Source organism: Cucurbita pepo, chromosome LG04 (genome assembly GCF_002806865.2).
Source record: "Cucurbita pepo subsp. pepo cultivar mu-cu-16 chromosome LG04, ASM280686v2, whole genome shotgun sequence".
NCBI lineage: Eukaryota > Viridiplantae > Streptophyta > Magnoliopsida > Cucurbitales > Cucurbitaceae > Cucurbita > Cucurbita pepo.
Genome location: NC_036641.1, coordinates 10,583,830 through 10,599,849, shown reverse-complemented (window position 1 = coordinate 10,599,849; position 16,020 = coordinate 10,583,830). Strand labels below are relative to the sequence as shown.

The following is a 16,020-nucleotide window of genomic DNA, read 5'->3' as shown; positions in this document are numbered from 1 at the left end:
ATTTCCCTACACATCAATCAACACAAGCTCTTTTAATAATATATAATTACTCTAGGTTTAATTTTGAAATTCTTATAATTGAATTTATACACTACATTGATTTCTATCCAACAATTTTCCAACTTCATATTATAAAACCATTGAGTTGGGGTCAAACTCAAAGAAAGGTTACAAAATCCAAAAAGGGGAAGGAGAGAAATGGATAGGGCGATGAGGCAAACGCCTAATCCACCGAGCGTCGCTCAACATTAGCCTTTCACAAGCCGAAACTGTGGTGGGAGTAAATAATGTTGATATCAGTCAGAGAAGCTGCTGCAGCTTCTTCTTCGCCCCTTTGCTTCACCCTCTCCGCCCAATATCTTACCAATTCTAAGCGCTTTCCAAGGCCTAGACTTTCATTCACGCGAGCTTCCTTCTCTGTTCCTAACAAGCCCCGCGCTACCAAGTCCTGGAACCTTGGCCTCACTTCCAACAGGTGGGTCTCCTGCATTTATGTTCTTTTTCTGCTCATTGCACTTCAATTACTCGAATTAGTCTTGCAGTTTTGCCTCCTGAGATTTTCTCTCATATGGGTTTTCTTCTGGCTGTAGAATTTTGGGTGTTTTTCTGTACCTTTTGTTTTACCAGAGCATATGGCGTAGTGCAGTTACATATTTTTGTGCTCTCTAAATTTTCCATGCTTCACTGACATTAGAGAAGGAGTTTCCCCTGAAGAATTGGGCCGAACTGTTAGCCGATGCTTCTTGAGCAAGATTATGCTTTTGCGGTACTTAGGAATGTAGAAAAGTTAAATTAGATGAGAATGTCTTTGGAAGGCTGGGTTGAAGTTTGGTCTACATGTTACCAAGTGTTAAAAAAACGTATCTTGTTTAAAACCCAAAGCTGTACATAAATAGGCTCCCCAAGGGCTGCTTACATATCCTGGTTTTTCCCATTTGAGTCCTGTTATTTCAATTGGATTTCAATGTCCTTTAATGGTTGTTGGTCCATAATTGACATGATAATAGTTTCTTTTTTTCAGTGCTGAGAGCTCAGTTTTTGATCCCTTGGGAATCCGTCCAGATCTTTCTTCTGAATTAAGTTGTGGGTGGGAAAGTTTTCTTGGCTTTTGGGGGCAAACATTTGACAGTTCTTCAAGCACAAAACGAGATAAAGGTCCCTCAGCACGTGGATTGGCAGGTTTGTTTCTTGTCCTTCAATGTTGTAGTTTTGATGTATCTTTCGTACTGCGTTACTGAAACTAAGTTGACCTTGCAGCTGCAATCGAGGACAGTTCCATTGACATAGGGGACTTCTTCAAAGGTCCATTGCCAGGAAAATTTCTACAGCTCTTGGGCTATTTAGCACTATCAAGGCTTGGAATCTATATCCCTCTTGGAGGAGTGAACCGAGAGGCTTTTGTTGGGAACTTGGATCAGAACAGCTTATTGAGCACTTTAGATTCATTTTCTGGTGGAGGCATTGGCAGACTAGGGATATGCTCCCTTGGCATTGTTCCCTTCATCAATGCATCAATTGTCTTCCAGCTTCTTACACAAATTTATCCAAAATTGCAAGAGCTTCAGAAAAGAGAAGGTGAAGCTGGGCGAAAGAAAATTCTTCAATACACTCGATATGCCTCAGTTGGGTTTGCAATTGTACAAGTAAGGAGCTTGATTACTACTCAATATGGCCTATAATAAGTTTAGATTACTTCAGAAGGGAAAACTGTAGAAGCTGGGATTAACTCACTTAGTTTTACTGGATTACATACTAAATGGACATTCTGTAGGTAAGTACATAGAACTTGCACTTTCAAAAAGAACGGATACAAGTATTTTGAGCTTTTTATACTTGATTCTACCCCAAAGCCTGCTCAGAGACACCAAACGTTTCTGCTGGAAGGATTTAAAAAAATTTATATCCAAGTAGGCACCTATTCAAACTGTAGTAGATGCAAGCAAAAATCTGGAGCAATAGCCAAATGAATACGGAAGGATCTTAGGCAATGATCATATAGTTCCTAATAAAATTTGTGAGCTTTTATTTTAAGATTCTTTAATTAAGCTCCCATTTCCTACACAGGCAATTGGTCAAGTTCTGTACCTTCGCCCCTATGTTAATGATTTTAGTACAGAGTGGGTGCTTTCTTCTGTTACTTTATTAACACTTGGCTCAGTCATAACAACGTACATTGGGGAACGGATCACAGACCTAAAGCTAGGTAATGGGACATCTCTTTTAATATTCACCAGCATCATCTCCTATCTACCAGCATCCTTTGGAAGAACAGCTGCACAAGCTTTACAGGATGGTAACTATGTTGGATTGGTTGCTATTATAATCTCCTTCTTTCTATTGGTACTTGGAATCGTATATGTTCAGGTAAGTAATGGTTGATTTGATATATTTACCTTTTATTTCCTCATTACATAAGAAGTCTTATTATATGTGATTATAATTTATCTGAACCAATGTTTTCAGGAAGCAGAAAGGAAAATCCCGCTCAACTATGCTTCAAGATACACAAGCAGCGGTGGAGGGCTTCAGAAATCTGCTTACCTTCCCTTCAAGGTTTGTTTTCCTGCTTTGTTCTTATGCTATCAAAAAATTATATTAGCCAGTAATTAACTTTTAACCTTAAAGAAGCTTAAACTTTAAAGTCCTGCAGACTTTGATGCAGTAACTATAGCTAATTGCCAACTTGGAGGTCTTTGAGATCCCGCATTGGTTGGGAAGGAGAATGAAACATTCTCTATAAGGGTGTGGAAACCTCTCCCTAGCAGAAGTATTTTAAAAAACCTTGAGGGGAAGTCTGAAAAGGAAAGCCCAAAGAAGACAATATCTGCTAGCGGTGGGCTTGGGCTGTTACAATGGTATTTGAGCTAGACATCGGACGATGTGCCAGTGAGGAGGTTGATCTCCGAAGGGGAGTGGACACAAGACAGTGTGCCAGCAAGGATGCTAGGCCCCGAAGGGGGGTGGATTGAGGGGTCCCTCATCAATTGGAGAAGGGAACGAGAGTGTCAGCAAGGATGCTGGCCCCAAAGGGGGGAGGAGTGGATTGTGAGATCCCACATCAGTTGGGGAGGAGGGTGTGGAAACTTCTCCTTAGCAAATGCGTTTTAAAAATCTTGAGAGGAAGTCCAAAAAGAAAAGCTGAAAGAGGACAATAACATACCTTATCTGATAGCGGGTCTGTTACAATTTCAAATCTTTATCCATGCTCTCTCATTTCTAAATTCATAAATTTGTAATCTGGGGTAACCAACAAGAATTTTGTACAAGTTTCATATTTATTTTACTAAGTTCATTATGCACAGGTAAATAGTTCTGGTGTAATGCCGATCATTTTTTCAACATCTACATTGTCCCTGCCGGGTACTCTAGCTCGCTTCACAGGTTTATCTGTCCTAAAGAACGCTGCATTTGCTTTAAATCCAGGAGGTAAGATGTTTTGGTTTACTGCCAATTGAAAATAACTTGAGGACTTAGTACTTTGAGATTGATGAAACTCTTTATCTTGCAGCCATTACAATATGCTACATTCGCGTTTAGTTTGTAATAAAGTTTCAATTCTTTTAAGAAATGGTTCAGTCACTTTTCTGTTCAATCCCATTAAATTGTGCAGGGTTTCTCATAATTGGTAGACAGGACTTCCTGGTACTCCTAAACTAACACATGGGATTTTCTCAGGCTCATTCTATCTTCCAACCAACATCCTTTTGATAGCCTTCTTCAACTATTACTACACATTCCTACAGTTGGATCCCGATGATGTGAGCGAACAATTGAAGCGGCAGGGTGCTTCAATTCCCCTTGTCCGTCCGGGCAAAAGTACAGCTTCGTTTCTGAAAGCGGTAATCTTGCCTCACTTAACATGATGTACTTGTTTCGAAGTTCTTGCTGTTGAATCAGTAATCTTGCTCAATGAAGTTCCTCTTAACTGAATATGTTGTGCACCTAAAATGATTATTGATTGATTATGGCTTCTTGTTTACTAATTTATAGGTTCTAAGTCGGATTTCAGTTCTTGGTTCTGCTTTCTTGGCAATCCTTGCTGCTGGTCCTGCGGTGATTGAGCAAACAACACACTTAACAGCATTTCGAGGATTTGCAGGAACCTCTGTTCTCATTCTTGTCGGCTGTGCTACAGACACTGCCAGAAAAGTACAAGCTGAGATAATCTCTCAGAAGTACAAGAACATAGAGTTCTATGACATCGATAGGTATACTCCATGAAAGAGAGAATGTAATGGAACCAACATTGATGCCAAACCTTAAGAATTGTATTCCATTGCATCATACTCAATGGAACACTGCTTCTCTTTGCTTTCATCAATCGCTCCAATCAGAATGCAAAAAACGATTGGATTTGACATAAAATAAAACCTTTTAAACATCCATTACTGTTCGTCCACTGATAAACTGGAAAATTGAGATAAATTTGCAAGGCCTGATCAAAGTCAACATGAACCTCTGAACAGGGTTACTTTTACAACCCCTTGAATCTAAGGCAGTCTTGACATATGTTCATATTCAGCGACACAATTCATTGGAAATCAAAATTAGGGATAACGGAGAAGTCAGAAAATTCTAAGGACAAGTATGTGTTATGTAATATATGTCGCTGATCATAAAATATCTAGTCCAGCGGTAAGCCTCATCCCTACATAGTGTCACAGTCATGCTCATCCAAAGCGTGTTGTGCATGACCACAAGTTGGATTGTGACACAAAGCGCTGTCTGCACCGTCTGAACACAAGTGTGGCTAAGGTTCTGTCTACAGTCTGGTGAAGTATAGCTTGCAGCTTGCAGCAGCTCGTTTAACCATCCTACGAACTCAGTTACTGTCTATAAGAGTTAAAACATATTGTAATGAGACCAACTTACTGGTTATGACATTAATACACAGTTTGTGATGTTGCGTTCCTGGTAATTGATAAAACTATACAGAAATAGACAGGTCCCTGTAAGGTCTGAAATGCCAGATGACAGAAAAGGGATGCACATCTGAAATGGACTTCATCCTTCTAATAGAGAAATATAGCCTTTGACACTACTGGAAACTGTTATCTATCTGGCTCAATGGAAAAGTCGGGTTCATCAGGCTTCTGCAGCTTTGGCATGTCATCTTTCATTTTCTGAGCGCCTCTCCTTGCGTTTGCAGCAAACCTTGAAGCCAGTAAGGTAACATCCAGATTCATTTTTGTCTGAGAAGGATTTGAAACAACACAAAATTGTTCCTCTCCTCCTTGGCCAGTTTCACTAGCCACTTCTTCAGATAATATAAACGACTCCCTCATTAAGAGATCTTTTGCCATCATCCTTTTCTTATGGCGACGCCAAGCAGCTTGAATAAAGCAAGCTGCCCATGTTCTCCAATGATGAGAGTAAAAGCGGAATGTGTGCTGCAACTTTTTACTGTGCAGACGTCTAAATTGGTTGGCTACAAATTTAAGATCTTCAGCACGGAGTGCAAAAGCTTCAACTTCATTGAGCGCTCTGACTGTTCTAGTTGAGGAGGGCAAGTTGGTGGTGGATTTTGGGTGCAACGCCCAAGAAAGTAGTTCCTCCCCACAAAAGTCTCCAGGACGCAACGTTATGGAGTTGAAGAAACCAGAGCGACCTCCATTCGTAGTAGAACTCTCCAATCTGCCTCGGATAACGAACAGCATCTCGGTTACTGGGTCACCCTCTCGTACAATATAGGTACCCTCAGTGCTCAAGGACGATATCAGGCGTTCACATATTGCATCTAGTAGCTGATCATCCATCTGTGAGAAGAAAGGGACCTGCAAAACAGGGAAAAAAGAGTGCTTCAATCTGCTTAGTGAGTCATGGGTGACAACTCAATTCATGAACTTTTACCACATAACCACATCTACACAAGTAATCAATCGGGAAGAATTGTTTATTCATTTGTGAAGTTTTAAGGAATCCTAGATGATAATTGCAGAACCATAAGCCTTCACATTGTGTGGCTCGACAACTTGATAAATGAGAACTAGAATGCATATGATGCCCGTTCAAACTTATGTCTTCGGCTCCAATAAAAAATAAAGAAGATATATGTAATAGAATCGTACTCGTCGGACAAGATCTAGACAGAGGTGGCACTGAATATCACGTCGAAGATCAGCCGGCAAGCTCTGTAAGATGGCTTCTTCATTAACTCCTCGAGTTGCCACCCACTTATATTGTACAAAACGTCGAACACGTCGCTTCAAGTCTTCAGGGAGTTGACGATGTCTCATCCACTCTTCAGTGTCTCTTCGCTTTAATCTCCATTCTTCAAGCCTCACAGTGAGGGATTGCAGATACGTCTGCATTAAAAGAAAAATTAAAACAGCACATGATAACGAATTCAATTAGACGACAAGACAAAGGGATAAAGATCACTGTACTAAGAATTTTTGTGGAAACGCCTTAGAAAAAATTTATAAGGGTGTGGAAAAAATTGTGTAACCCAACCACATGTCTATGATGACCATTAAGCAAAAAGATCATCCAGGAAACCAAAGCACGAGCCTTTATTAGAGTTGTTAGGTTTAATAGAAACAAGCGCATCTTAATTCTCAAATTATGAATTCAATGAATAAAGAACACAATTTTATCCCTCAGTGTCTCACCTGCATATTCCCAATCAGATGGGCAAATAATACAAGGCCTAAGATGGCTATAAGCACAGCGAACAGTGTCTCACCAATGAAAGTGGTTGTTTCCAAGTTCTGTCCATATGAACTGACAAAATAAACAAGAAGTTATTCAGTATTTTCCAGGAAAAAATGATGGATTAAAGAACCATCTATAATAATTTTAAAAAAAAGAACCAGATCATACATCAAGCTGTACTAGTCTGCCATCCATGTAATCAGTACAGAACCTATGCTGAGTGTTCTATACAGTTGCCTAAACAATATAATAGCAAGTCCATAGGTTTTCATGTGTAGCAAGTTTACAACAAAAACTTTCAATTAGCAGAACAAAGCATATAGCCATAAAATGTTCGAGATCAATACATATAACAGCTCAAGCCCACTGCTAGCAGATATTGTCATCTTTGGGCTTTCCCTTCTAGGTTTCCCCTCAAGATTTTAAAACGCATCTGCTAAGGAGAGGTTTCCACACCCTTATAAAGAATGCTTCGTTCCCCTCTCCAACCGACATAGGATCTCACAATACATGAAGCCAAATTCATTCCACAGAGAACAAACTCATTCGCCATCTTGTGTAAATGCTATTTTCCACATCCCAACGATGGTTCATAGTTCCTCGAGATCAGAAATAAAATTGTTTACAAACATATCGATACTCAGCTAGCTTTCACTCTGCTCATGTATCACCAGGGATCTTTTCATGCTAGGGTTGGTTCTAAGATTAACTATGCCGGAAATAACTTTTTAGTGAAGGCCTTTGGGAAGAGCTCTAGAGCATTTACAGGAAAGTTGGAGAAGTAAATAACAAGCCAACATCATTCTGTCAAAAGAATGCTTTCCTAACCATGGGGATCCAGTGACATGACCTCCCAATAACATTATGAAGAACATTGTTTATACTTTATAATAGAATGTTCTAGCTGTTACACTTTAAGGACATTTGCCAAGCAATTAAAGTCGACGAAAAGAAAATCATACCTCAGGTTTTGCAAGCCCCACCACAAACAATAGAAATACTTTTCAACAAAGCTTGAAGAGACAACATTCTTTGACATTGCATTCCCAAAAATGCCATACTTGAAAATTCCACTAGGGCCACATTTGTCGAAAACAAGTGTACTATTTGCCCATGTATTGCGGTTAATAAGGTTTAGTGTATCGCAATCAAAAAAAGTTGGATTGCATTCTAGTGGATTATATTCCTTCTTCCTACAAAATGATTTCCAGCATGATGTATATCTATCAACTGACAGCAAATACCATGTAGCACCTAGAACCTGTCAAACGCAAAATAAGGTAACATTACTGATGGCGAATTACCTCAAAAAGTAGGAACGTAACCAAGATTATGTCATGTTTTCTTAATAGCATTAGATATTGAAATCCTAAGCACAGGCATTTACATATTTATGTGTCACATGAGAAAGAGAGAGAGATATGAGAGAGTTACATGGCTAGCCAACATATAGAGTAGAAGATTATAAGCAGCTCCTGCCCAAGCAGTTTTTGTAACAACTCCATTTGCTTTGATGATCTCTGAACTAAGAGGGAAAATCAAATACAATCTTGGAATATATTGAAGCAGAACAATAAGCGCAAGCGCATTGTTTTTATGATCAGTTAGACGACTTCTTGTTGCGGGTATGATAAACCAGATGACAATCTGCATGGAAGACGCAGTTACAAGTCTCTGTTAAAAATCTAATAACTAAATTACGATGGTCAAACTAATTCATGGAAATGAGTATCACCAGAATAGGAACGTAACAACAATATTGCCTATTTTTCTCTCAAATCGTTCATTAAGACCAACTCCCAACTCGTTAAGTATATATCTTATTCTTACGTTCCTACTTCAAAAGAGTATCACCTAACACTCAAAAGTTCAACTCTCTGAAAATAAGCCTAATCATGAACTTTAATCCCCTCCACCAACCATCCATTCTGTCGAACCACCACTACAAAAGAGAAGCCTGAAAAAAAGGTGTGGCAATTACATATTCCTAGATCTAAAGAGACAATCCCATATAATTTCCCCTTAACTTTGACAAATAGGCTAAGCATTAAGCCTTCTTACAAGTTCACGCACCCTTTCGGTAACAAAAAACTATCTTGCCTTCAATGGACCAAATTGAAGACTATTAGACCAAACGAAACTCTCCTTGTTAAGAAGCAGGTTGAGAAAGATGTGCTAGCATTTTGTTACTGCCTGGACACAAGTAGGTTAGCGTTAGCACAAATGGAAAATTCTCAGATCATGCCTTGACTAAGAAAATCATCATTGTCATACCATATTGTAACGGTCCAGATCCACCGCTAGCAGATATTGTCCTCTTTGGGCTTTCCCTTTCGGGCTTCCCCTCAAGGCTTTAAAACGCGTCTGCTAGAGGAAGGTTTCCCACATCCTTATAAATGGTGGTTTGTTCTCCTCCCCAACCAATGTGGAACATCACACATATAAAGCATATGGATGGTGGATAATAATAGTTAATCTTACTAACCAGCAATGCCCCGAGTACCATAGTAAATAATTTGATTCCTCGACTTACAACATTAAAGAAGTGCTAACTGCTAAAATTATGAGGTATTTTTGCTCATCTCAGTAAGAGCACTACATTTACCGGAATAAGGGTATGATATAATTTACAGAGTTCGTCCTGTTCTTACATTTCCCCCAAGCAAGAAATGGAAAATGACATATGAACTATGGAGATTAAAGACAAAGTACACCAAATATAAAGTCAAAGTTTGAGAGACGGAAGTCTCAATGAAGTACCTGAGGGAGAGGCAACGTGGCAATTAGATCGACAAAAAAGTCAGATCTAAGATACCTCTTTGCTATTATCTTCGAATCCATCACAAGCTCACCTCTCCCAAAAACTCGAGAGCTAGGAGCAACATAAGCTGTTCTGAACTTGATAATCATGTGCAGAAGATAGAAAAAATCTGCAACAGTCCGGAAACAGGTCACAACAATTCGCAATTTCCAGTCTGTCCTCACACATGAAGATTTCCCATTCCCAGCCAAAGATGGCAAGTAAAGGTACAGCGGGTCAACAAAGAGTGCCAATAAACATGAGCAAATGAACACCCGGTTCCATTTCAAAACAATTTTTCTGCCAGGGTCTAGTATTCTTCTGCTCCATGGTTCATGGTCCTCTGGAAACACTTTGGACTTCTCAGTTCTAAAAGTTTCAGCAGATTTACTTTTGCTTGCCCCTAATCCGTTGTCAGGTATTAAGAATGTCGACGACGGAATATAGTATTTCGATGATGACTTCTCAAGTTGCCCTGCTTCATTGTTGGTCCCAATGGCAGATTTCTTATGTTTTTTGTGATCAGAATAAAACCTATTGATTTCAGGAATAAAAATGGTAACCATAATAGTTAAACAATAGTCTATAAACACCTTACTCATATACATAAAGTTCCTTTCGCTAAGGTTCTTCGTAAGCATTGAACAAACAAAAATGCCAAACAATACTCACTTCCCAGACCTTTTCATACTTAGGTTTAGATGAGTTCATGATACGAATAAAAACTGTAAATTCATTTTGTTTCAAACAAGTACAATCTAATTTTCTATGGTGATAAAAACACAAAAAGACAGACAAGGAGATCCTAATTGCATAGGAACATAGTGATTATTTGGTTACAAGCACAAGAAATCACAGCTTTAAAGCTACTCCACATAAATAAACAAAATAGAACGTTTGCGTGATTATGTATGACAGACAACTTTTGGTTTCTTCCCGACAAAAGCAAGTTAAAGTAGCCTACGTTTACAACTCCTCAAGCAAATAATGAACTAAACTTACAGGCCAGACGATTTTGCAGAGTTCTAGTCTTCTTCCGTTTCCATCTAATAAAAACTAAAGATCCCACCACATTTTCTCGACAAGAAAACAGAACAGGCCCCAAAACTTTTAAGATTTCCATTGTTTCTATTGGACTAACAGATTCAGCACACGAATTATAACGCTCTCAAACATGCTACATTCTTAGAAACAAATGAAGAAGAAAAAATCACCTAACAAGCTTTTCCTTCCTCAGTTCCATGCCCATAAGCAAAAGAAAGAAGCTGAAACGAGAAATTCTCAATGACCCATCAAAAAAGCAGCAGCATGGCTTAGTAGCTGGAGGAGAAGCACAGAGGAAGAAAAAGAGAGAGAGAGACGATCTAGGTTGTGTTGCGTGTTGAGGTAATCAGAGTTTGAACTGGGAATTGGAGTTGTTGAGTGATAATGCGAAGAAAGGAAGAAAAGCGAAATTTGGGAAAGCCAACCAAAGTGGAACCGAACCTTTCAACAATAGACCGAAGCCCCACGTGAGTGGATAACCCTCCAGTAGAAAAGAGCGCCGCACCGCCTCCAGTTCCCACCTTCAGAATGATTTTGGACTTTTTACGAGCTTCCCTCTAGACTCACGACCCTTTTGATCCAGCTTCTTGCAGCACTGTGTTGGAGGCTGCTGTGCCATCGCTCAGTCATTTGTTTAAAGCAAACATGAATGATCCAAAATGGGAATGGTTGAGTGAGAAATTGGCTGTTCTCTGAACAGCGATGAAAACTTTGTCATGTGGGTTCTTCCCCCCTCAAATCAGCATGTTCTCCCAAACAAACATTCTACAATTTGTCAAATCAGTGTCTCATATTCATAATTTAATTTCATGACCCATTACAATAAGAACAACAATTTCTACTAAACAAATAGTTTTTAGATTAATATACATTGAAAATCTACAAATATTGTAGTTGATGTCCAAAACGGCACTCCTAGTTGAAGTGGACATCCACCTGTTCTTCTTTTTCATCTCTTTTCCCTGAATTTTTGTGTTTCTTTTTTCACTTTTTGCAGTAATGCGGATCTCTCAATCATCTCCCCTCCACCTCCACACCATTATTCTCCTTCATTTTAAAGCTTCGAAGTAGCATTTCAGTCTCCCAAACCCTTCACCTTGTAATGATTTTTGTTGAAACGGAATTCCCCCTTTCAGACACTTGTTTTTATATTTGGCATAATTTTCAGGTTTTTGTCGCTTTGTCGTCAGAAATTAATAATAATTAGTTATCCTTTGTGGACAAATTCAAGCCGCCGTCTACTGTTGCTGTTTTCTTCTAATGACATGTTTACTAAATTAATGGGTTGTCTTCCTTTGCAGTCATCATACCATCAACCCCATAACTAAACAAATGCTATGGGCACACTAACGGGCCCAATAACGGGCCCAATGGTTGATTTGGGCCGTCCATTTTTTCTATGGTAGCCCATAACTTAACTCGTATTTCAAGATGCCCAACCCAACATAGTCCTAAGCCCTTTGGGCCTTTATTTTGACTCTTTTGTTCTGGGTAATTTACACTTATAACCCTATTTTCAATGGGCCTTCGATGACATGTGAAGTGATCTTAATCCAACTTAATTAAAAATAAAAATAAAAATAAAAATAAAACCCTTAAATAAAATAATAATAATAAATTATTCTACGTTCAAATTTACCCACTCACCTTATAAATTAACCAACCACCATGTTCGAAATTCAAAACAAACCAAAACATTATTTATTTTACCGGGTGTGAACATAGAATCATATCAATTAAATTTATAATATATCACTGTTTTATTTAAAATTTGTATTTAAAGATGAGAGTCGGAAATGAATTTAATGATATAACCAATGAAATAATAGATGGTGTAAATTGATAAACTGAAAAAATATTTTAAAAATTTCTCTTAAATTATGAAAACAAAATCTATAGGTATAAAATGATGGAGATTTTAGAAATTCAAAAAGAGTAATAATTTAAGCAGAAAATAACAAAAATTCCAACTGACAATGCCTTCCATTTCGGCACATCTGGCGTGACCGCATTAATTTCAGCCATTATTATTTAGAGCCCCGAAAGTAATAAATGAAAATTTGTATCCATTAAATGCAAACAGCCCATTGCCCCTACAACTCGCCTCCATCTCTCGTTCTTCCGGTTCATTTGAATTTAAATCTCCATTTCATATTTAATGCATTTCATGTCCCATCGATTTAATTAGTTCATCTGTTCCTGAATCCCAATTCTGGATCTAATTACTTCTATCGCAACTAAATTCAACAGCCCCCATTATTATTATTTTGCTTAGACTTCTTTAATCGATTTCATATCTATCTGAACAACAAATCGAATTTGAAGGAAAGGAATTTAACAATTTAACAGAGAAGAATTAGAGATTTGAAATACAGGATGAAGGTGACGATGATTCGAAGTGAGTAACCTTGTTTTGTTTTCCCATCAGCCATAGCAACGTTCTCTTCGCGAAAGATTGATTGAATTGAGAATCGAAACTGGAACGACTCTGGTTTTCTTCATCCAATTCCGTTTCACTTCGGATTATTTCATTTTCCCATCTGGAAACGCCCATCTCTGAACCACTCCAATCCCCACCATTCTTCTGAATGGGAAATCGAAACGAAACTGCCCTTCTTGATGATTCTGTGGACGTTTCTCTCTGGTTTTTTCCTCTTAGCCAAATCTTCGATACTGAGAAACTGTCTATTTTCTTGCAATTCCTATCAGTATTCTCGCCCCTTTTCACTTCTCGAAACGGTTCGATCCCACTGAGTCGGAACTCTCTTCTGGATTCGCAGTCGCATTCGGACATGGCTGCTCTGTAACCTGGTGTCAATGGCAGAGCTGGCTTCCTGCTTGGCTGCTTTTTCGCCGGGGTGCTTCTAATGGCCACTTTCAGCGACGAATTCTCCTCCATTACATATTCAAAAGACCCCATTGAAAAACACCTACGAGAATCCATATTCTTGTTCTCGCTACTTCCACCTTCACCAGCATCGATACTTTTGTATTTTCCGAGCTTCACAGTCACTACAGTTGCTTTTTCGTCCTCTAATTTCCCAATCTCGCTCGACCCAGCGTCAAATTCGCTATCCCCACCAAGACCCACTTGCGAATTTGACCCTGTAATCGGATTTGTAGCCTCTGTGTTCGACACATTATCTCTAGAGCTCTCACTCCCAGATTCAAGAACAAGAACAATTGGCGCACAACTGGTATGTGGAGAGAAATGATCCGGTAGCAAACTAGATCGACAAAGAGGGCAGGTTGAGTGAGACAAAAGCCATGTATCAATACACTCTGTGTGAAAAGCATGGCTGCATTTAGGCAACAGCCTGAGCTTGTCCTCAGGCTCAAACTCACATAGACAAACAGCGTGTGAATGTTTGATTAATCCACCACACCTAAATGGGGGTGAGAGTTCTCTTATTTATAATCATTTACAGGATACAGAAATATGGTAAATTACAAATAATATGGAAATAGTAATAAAAGGAAAGAATAATAAATGAATGCAATATATTTGCCTTTAATAAGAGGGCAAATATGGTAACCCGTAATGTAAGGCAAATATCTAGATATTTGCCTTATAATGAACGATCAACTATCCTTAACACCCCCCCGCAAGCTGAGCGTCGGATTTGAACGAACGTGAAGCTTGGATCTGAAAAATTCAAAGAGAGGCCGAGAAATACTCTTTGTGAATATGTCAGCAACTTGGAGATGAGAGGGTACATATTGTGTGCGAAGTTTGCCAGCGATAACAAGTTCTCGAAGGAAATGATAATCTAGTTCAACATGTTTGGCCCGCTTGTGAGAAACGGGATTAGAGCTCAAAAAAATAGCACTTTTGTTGTCACATAAGAGTAAGGGCTGCTGTGAAATAGGGACCTTGAGGTCATGCAAAAGATGCGTAACCCAAAGAAGTTCAGCAGCAGTTGTGGCAAGAGCACGATACTCAGATTCACAGCTGGAGCGTGAGACAGTAGGTTGCTTTTTGGCACTCCAAGAAACGAGATTGTTACCAAGGTAAATAGAATAGCCGGATGTAGAACGACGAGTATCGGGACAACCAGCCCAGTCAGCATCCGAATAAGCGACTAGCGTACTAGGAACAGTGGATGGACGAAAGGTAAGACCAAAGTGGAGTGTTCCTTTGACATAGCGAAGAATACGTTTGACAGCAAGAAAGTGATCTGCAGTAGGGGCATGCAAGAATTGACTGACAGAATTGACAGCATAGGCAATATCTGGACGCGTAATAGTCAAGTACTGAAGGGCGCCAACAAGAGATCTGTAGAGAGTAGGATCAGAGAAAGGAGAACCATCAGCAGTCAGGTGTTGAGAAACAACCATGGGAGTGTGAACTGGTTTGCTATCGAGCAACTGAGCACGAGTAAGAATATCTCGAGCATATTTTAACTGACTAATAAAGAGACCATCAGGAGTGGGTGAAGCTTCAAGACCAAGAAAGTAACTGAGAGAACCCAAATCTTTGGTAGCAAACTCAGAATGAAGCTTGCGAGTAAAGCTGTCAATAAGAGATGAGTTGTTGCCGGTAACAATAATGTCATCAACATAAAGAAGCAAATAGATAATGTTAGATTGCTGATGAAAGACAAAAAGGGACGTGTCAGCGCGACTGCAAGAAAACCCAAGTGTGAGAAGAAATGAGCTAAAACGCTGAAACCAAGCACGAGGAGCTTGCTTTAAACCATAGAGGGCTTTCTTTAATAGACAAACATGAGTGGGAAATCGAGGATCAATATACCCAGGAGGTTGTTCCATATGAACACGTTCAATAAGAGTTCCATTGAGAAAAGCATTCTTGACATCAAGTTGTCGAAGAGGCCATTTATTTGTGACTGCAATAGAAAGCACAACACGGACAGTGGTAGCTTTGACAACCGGACTGAAAGTGTCAGTGTAGTCAAGACCAGGAACCTGAGTATAACCTTTGGCAACAAGACGAGCCTTGAAACGCTCGACAGATCCATCAGGCAAATATTTAATACGAAACACCCATTTAGAGCCCACGATGTTGGTGTTGGCAGGGCGAGGAACCAAAGTCCAAGTATCATTTTGTTGTAATGCTCGAATTTCTTCATCCATGGCAGCCACCCAAGCAGGATTCTTAGCCGCAGATTTGAATCCTTTTGGCTCAGTGGATGCAAGAAGAGCAGAAAGAAGTCCAGATGAGCCCAAAATACCAAGATTTGCTGGATGACGAGTCTTGAATATACCAGCTTTGGCTCGTGTGATCATAGGATGAGTGCCCAAAGAAGAGAAATCAACAGGAGGTTCAATAGAGGTCGAATTAGAAGTCGAGGGTGGCAAAGTGGAACCTGCAAGAGAAGTATCAACCTGCACAGACTCATCTACAAGGTCAGAACAAATATCACACGGGGATGAACTGGATCGAGGAGTTTGCGGTGATGAAGTGGTAGGGGGGGATAAATCAATATGATGAAAATGTGGTTCTAAGAAATTTGAAATAGGAATAGAGGAAAGAGGTTGGGTCTGGGAGCTAGGGATAGCAG

General features: G+C 39.4%; 3 protein-coding genes across 4 annotated transcripts in view; 1 reads left to right on the top strand and 2 right to left on the bottom strand.

The window, feature by feature from the left end:
- Positions 1–153: 153 nt before the first annotated feature.
- On the top strand, positions 154–4,365 carry LOC111792578 (preprotein translocase subunit SCY1, chloroplastic). Its single transcript, XM_023674087.1, has 8 exons — positions 154–475; positions 1,022–1,179; positions 1,258–1,643; positions 2,065–2,364; positions 2,464–2,553; positions 3,303–3,426; positions 3,676–3,839; positions 3,991–4,365. The coding sequence occupies exons 1-8, from the start codon at positions 288–290 to the stop codon at positions 4,219–4,221; spliced, it is 1,641 nt and encodes a 546-aa protein (XP_023529855.1). The 5' UTR covers positions 154–287; the 3' UTR covers positions 4,222–4,365.
- Positions 4,366–4,439: 74 nt separating this feature from the next.
- LOC111792577 (cyclic nucleotide-gated ion channel 17-like) lies at positions 4,440–11,594 on the bottom strand. Of its 2 annotated transcripts, XM_023674086.1 has the most exons (8): positions 11,369–11,581; positions 10,669–11,263; positions 9,415–9,988; positions 8,089–8,301; positions 7,617–7,915; positions 6,612–6,723; positions 6,069–6,305; positions 4,440–5,774 (listed from the first exon to the last, which is right to left on the bottom strand). In XM_023674086.1, exons 2-8 carry the CDS (start codon positions 10,701–10,703, stop codon positions 5,052–5,054), a joined length of 2,193 nt encoding a protein of 730 aa, XP_023529854.1. In that variant the 5' UTR covers positions 10,704–11,263; positions 11,369–11,581; the 3' UTR covers positions 4,440–5,051. The 2 variants fall into 2 exon arrangements, with proteins under 2 accessions (XP_023529854.1, XP_023529853.1); XM_023674085.1 differs by having other exon boundaries at positions 10,669–11,594.
- Positions 11,595–12,736: 1,142 nt separating this feature from the next.
- LOC111792353 (RING-H2 finger protein ATL13-like) overlaps positions 12,737–16,020 on the bottom strand; it is a 5,561-nt gene continuing 2,277 nt past the window's right edge. The window contains exon 2 of the mRNA XM_023673756.1: positions 12,737–13,857. Coding sequence (XP_023529524.1) covers positions 12,855–13,857 — 1,003 coding nt within the window. The 3' untranslated portion in view covers positions 12,737–12,854. The remainder of the gene's footprint in view (positions 13,858–16,020) is intronic.